The sequence below is a fragment of the Salmo salar genome, chromosome ssa12, assembly GCF_905237065.1.
Source record: "Salmo salar chromosome ssa12, Ssal_v3.1, whole genome shotgun sequence".
NCBI classification, from domain to species: Eukaryota; Metazoa; Chordata; class Actinopteri; order Salmoniformes; family Salmonidae; genus Salmo; species Salmo salar.
Genome location: NC_059453.1, coordinates 15,720,682 through 15,725,681, shown reverse-complemented (window position 1 = coordinate 15,725,681; position 5,000 = coordinate 15,720,682). Strand labels below are relative to the sequence as shown.

Here is a 5,000-nt window from a genome sequence, read left to right as displayed (position 1 = left end):
CCATCTATTTATTTACCCCTCTATCTGTCTGTCCCTCTTCTATTTATTTTCTCCTCTATCTGTCTGTCCCTCTGTCCGTCTATTTATTTACTCCTCTATCTGTCTGTCCCTCTGTCCATCTATTTATTTACTCCTCTATCTGTCTGTCCCTCTATTTATTTACTCCTCTATCTGTCTGTCCCTCTGTCCATCTATTTATTTACTCCTCTATCTGTCTGTCCCTCTGTCCCTCTATTTATTTACTCCTCTATCTGTCTGTCCCTCTGTCCCTCTATTTATTTACTCCTCTATCTGTCTGTCCCTCTGTCCGTCTATTTATTTACTCCTCTATCTGTCTGTCCCTCTGTCCATCTATTTATTTACTCCTCTATCTGTCTGTCCCTCTGTCCATCTATTTATTTACTCCTCTATCTGTCTATCTATTTATTTACCCCTCTATCTGTCTGTCCCTCTGTCCGTCTATTTATTTTCTCCTCTATCTGTCTGTCCCTCTGTCCGTCTATTTATTTACTCCTCTATCTGTCTGTCCCTCTGTCCATCTATTTATTTACTCCTCTATCTGTCTGTCCCTCTATTTATTTACTCCTCTATCTGTCTGTCCCTCTGTCCATCTATTTATTTACTCCTCTATCTGACTGTCCCTCTGTCCATCTATTTATTTACTCCTCTATCTGTCTGTCCCTCTGTCCATCTATTTATTTACTCCTCTATCTGTCTGTCCCTCTGTCCGTCTATTTATTTACTCCTCTATCTGTCTGTCCCTCTGTCCATCTATTTATTTACTCCTCTATCTGTCTGTCCCTCTATTTATTTACTCCTCTATCTGTCTGTCCCTCTGTCCATCTATTTATTTACTCCTCTATCTGTCTGTCCCTCTGTCCATCTATTTATTTACTCCTCTATCTGTCTGTCCCTCTATTTATTTACTCCTCTATCTGTCTGTCCCTCTGTCCATCTATTTATTTACTCCTCTATCTGTCTGTCCCGCTGTCCCTCTATTTATTTACTCCTCTATCTGTCCGTCCCTCTGTCCCTCTATTTATTTACTCCTCTATCTGTCTGTCCCTCTGTCCGTCTATTTATTTACTCCTCTATCTGTCTGTCCCTCTGTCCATCTATTTATTTACTCCTCTATCTGTCTGTCCCTCTGTCCATCTATTTATTTACTCCTCTATCTGTCTATCTATTTATTTACTCCTCTATCTGTCTGTCCCTCTGTCCGTCTATTTATTTACTCCTCTATCTGTCTGTCTTTCTCTCTCTCTCCCCCTATATGTCTGTCTATCTCTCTCCCCCTATATGTCTATCTCTCTCTCCCCCTATATGTCTGTCTATCTCACTCCCCCTATATGTCTGTCTATCTCTCTCCCCCTATATGTCTATCTCTCTCTCCCCCTATATGTCTGTCTATCTCTCTCCCCTATATGTCTATCTCTCTCTCCCCTATATGTCTGTCTATCTCTATCTCTCTATCTCTCTCTCCCCCTATATGTCTGTCTATCTCTCTCCCCCCTATATGTCTGTCTATCTCTCTCTCCCTATATGTCTGTCTATCTCTATCTCTCCCCCTATATGTCTATCTCTCTCTCCCCCTATATGTCTGTCTATCTCACTCCCCCTATATGTCTGTCTATCTCTCTCCCCCTATATGTCTGTCTATCTCTCTCCCCCTATATGTCTATCTCTCTCTCCCCTATATGTCTGTCTATCTCTATCTCTCCCCTATATGTCTGTCTATCTCTATCTCTCCCTCTATATGTCTATCTCTCTCTCCCCCTATATGTCTGTCTATCTCTCTCCCCCTATATGTCTGTCTATCTCTCTCTCCCTATATGTCTATCTCTCTCTCTCCCCCTGTATGTCTGTCTATCTCTCTCTCTCCCTATATGTCTATCTCTCTCTCTCCCCCTGTATGTCTGTCTATCTCTCTCTCCCCCTACAGTCCTCTCCCCCTGTATGTCTGTCTATCTCTCTCTCTCCCCCTACAGTCCTCTCACCCTGTATGTCTATCTCTCTCTCTCTCCCCCTACAGTCCTCTCCCCCTGTATGTCTATCTCTCTCTCTCCCCCTACAGTCCTCTCACCCTGTATGTCTGTCTATCTCTCTCTCTCCCCCTACAGTCCTCTCCCCCTGTATGTCTGTCTATCTCTCTCTCTCCCCCTGTATGTCTGTCTATCTCTCTCTCTCCCCCTACAGTCCTCTCCCCCTGTACCCATCAGTCAAGCAGACATCAATGTGGTCAGCCAGTGAGGCAGTAACCCTCAGTCAGGAGAGAGAGAGTGATTTCCCATGGTGTTGTCTATGAATAGCAACCACCTGTTAACTACTCCTCTCCTTTCCTCCCTCCTCCCATCTTCTCCTCTCCTTTCCATCTTCTCCTCTCCTTTCCTCCCATCTTCTCCTCTCCTTTCCTCCCTCCTCCCATCTTCTCCTCTCCTTTCCTCCCTCCTCCCATTTTCTCCTCTCTCTTTCCTCCCATCTTCTCCTCTCCTTTCCTCCCATCTTCTCCTCTTCTTTCCTCCGATCTTCTCCTCTCCTTTCCTCCCTCCTCCCATCTTCTCCTCTCCTTGCCTCCCATCTTCTCTTCTCCTTTCCTCCCTCCTCCCATCTTCTCCTCTCCTTTCCTCCCTCCTCCCATTTTCTCCTCTCTCTTTCCTCCCATCTTCTCCTCTCCTTTCCTCCCTCCTCCCATCTTCTCCACTCCTTTCCTCCCTCCTCCCATCTTCTCCTCTCCTTTCCTCTCTCCTCCCATCTTCTCCTCTCCTTTCCTCCCTCCTCCCATCTTCTCCTCTCCTTGCCTCCCATCTTCTCTTCTCCTTTCCTCCCTCCTCCCATCTTCTCCTCTCCTTTCCTCCCTCCTCCCATTTTCTCCTCTCTCTTTCCTCCCATCTTCTCCTCTCCTTTCCTCCCTCCTCCCATCTTCTCCACTCCTTTCCTCCCTCCTCCCATCTTCTCCTCTCCTTTCCTCTCTCCTCCCATCTTCTCCTCTCCTTTCCTCCCTCCTCCCATCTTCTCCACTCCTTTCCTCCCTCCTCCCATCTTCTCCTCTCTCTTTCCTCCCTCCTCCCATCTTCTCCTCTCCTTTCCTCCCATCTTCTCCTCTCCTTTCCTCCCTCCTCCCATCTTCTCCTCTCCTTTCCTCCCTCCTCCCATCTTCTCCTCTCTCTTTCCTCCCTCCTCCCATCTTCTCCTCTCCTTTCCTCCCATCTTCTCCTCTCCTTTCCTCCCTCCTCCCATCTTCTCCTCTCCTTTCCTCCCTCCTCCCATCTTCTCCTCTCCTTTCCTCCCTACTCCCATCTTCTCCTCTCTCTTTCCTCCCTCCTCCCATCTTCTCCTCTCCTTTCCTCCCATCTTCTCCTCTCCTTTCCTCCCTCCTCCCATCTTCTCCTCTCCTTTCCTCCCTCCTCCCATCTTCTCCTCTCCTTTCCTCCCTCCTCCCATCTTCTCCTCTCCTTTCCTCCCTACTCCCATCTTCTCCTCTCCTTTCCTCCCTCCCATCTTCTCCTCTCCTTTCCTCCCTCCTCCCATCTTCTCCTCTCCTTTCCTCCCTCCTCCCATCTTCTCCTCTCCTTTCCTCCCTACTCCCATCTTCTCCTCTCTCTTTCCTCCCATCTTCTCCTCTCCTTTCCTCCCATCTTCTCCTCTCCTTTCCTCCCTCCTCCCATCTTCTCCTCTCCTTTCCTCCCTCCTCCCATCTTCTCCTCTCCTTTCCTCCCTCCTCCCATCTTCTCCTCTCCTTTCCTCCCTACTCCCATCTTCTCCTCTCCTTTCCTCCCTCCTCCCATCTTCTCCTCTCCTTTCCTCCCTCCCATCTTCTCCTCTCCTTTCCTCCCTCCTCCCATCTTCTCCTCTCCTTTCCTCCCTACTCCCATCTTCTCCTCTCCTTTCCTCCCTCCTCCCATCTTCTCCTCTCCTTTCCTCCCTCCTCCCATCTTCTCCTCTCTCTTTCCTCCCTCCTCCCATCTTCTCCTCTTCTCCTCCCCCTTCTCCTCCTCTTCTCCTTTCTCTCCCCCTTTCTCTCCCCCTCTTCTCCTCTCCTCATCACAGAATTGTTTAATATATATAGTGTTTTGTGTTATTTGCTCTGTTTGTCCCTCTCCTCCCCCAGTATGAGCAGACCCGTCAGTCACCGATAGTATCCAGGGCGGAGCACGGTTACCGGGTCATCGTGCGTAGTGACATCACCAGAGCTCTCACGGCCCTCGACCTGACTACAGTTAACGACATCCAGCAGACCTCTGCTGCCCTGGCACAATGCACGGTGAGGAGGGGAAAGAGAGGAGAAAGAAAGGTGAGAGGGAGGGTAGAGGGGCAGGGAGGGAGGGAGGGAGGGGCAGGGAGGGAGGGGCAGGGTGAGAGGGAGGGTAGAGGGGCAGGGAGGGTAGGGGGGACAGGGAGGGAGGGAGGGTAGAGGGGCAGGGAGGGTAGAGGGGCAGGGAGGGAGGGTAGAGGGGAGGGAGGGTAGAGGGGTAGGGAGGGTAGAGGGGCAGGGAGGGTAGAGAGGGAGGGAGGGGCAGGGAGGGTAGAGGGTAGAGGGGCAGGGAGGGAGGGAGGGGCAGAGTGAGAGGGAGGGTAGAGGGGCAGGGAGGGTAGAGGGGCAGGGAGGGAGGGAGGGAGGGAGGGTAGAGGGGCAGGGAGGGAGGGAGGGTAGAGGGGCAGGGAGGGTAGAGGGGCAGGGAGGGAGGGAGGGAGGGAGGGTAGAGGGGCAGGGAGGGAGGGAGGGGCAGGGTGAGAGGGAGGGTAGAGGGGCAGGGAGGGAGGGAGGGAGGGAGGGGCAGGGTGAGAGGAAGGGTAGAGAGGCAGGGAGGGTAGAGGGGCAGGGAGGGAGGGAGGGGCAGGGGTGAGAGGGAGGGTAGAGGGGCAGGGCGGGAGGGAGGGAGGGAGGGTAGAGGGGCAGGGAGGGAGGGAGGAGCAGGGTTAGAGGGAGGGTAGAGGGGCAGGGAGGGAGGGAGGGAGGGAGGGAGGGAGGGAGGGAGGGAGGGAGGGAGGGGCAGGGTGAG

At 51.8% G+C, this 5,000-nt stretch overlaps 1 protein-coding gene across 4 annotated transcripts in view; it reads left to right on the top strand.

Annotated features, from left to right (window-relative positions):
* The window catches only part of LOC106591398 (polycystin-1), a 208,500-nt gene that overhangs the window by 114,801 nt on the left and 88,699 nt on the right, over positions 1 to 5,000 (top strand). For 3 of the 4 annotated variants that reach the window (XM_045690822.1, XM_045690823.1, XM_045690825.1), the window contains exon 31: positions 4,109 to 4,291. In XM_045690822.1, the coding sequence (XP_045546778.1) occupies positions 4,109 to 4,291 (183 nt within the window). The remainder of the gene's footprint in view (positions 1 to 4,108; positions 4,292 to 5,000) is intronic. The other variant, XM_045690824.1, reaches the window with a different exon arrangement.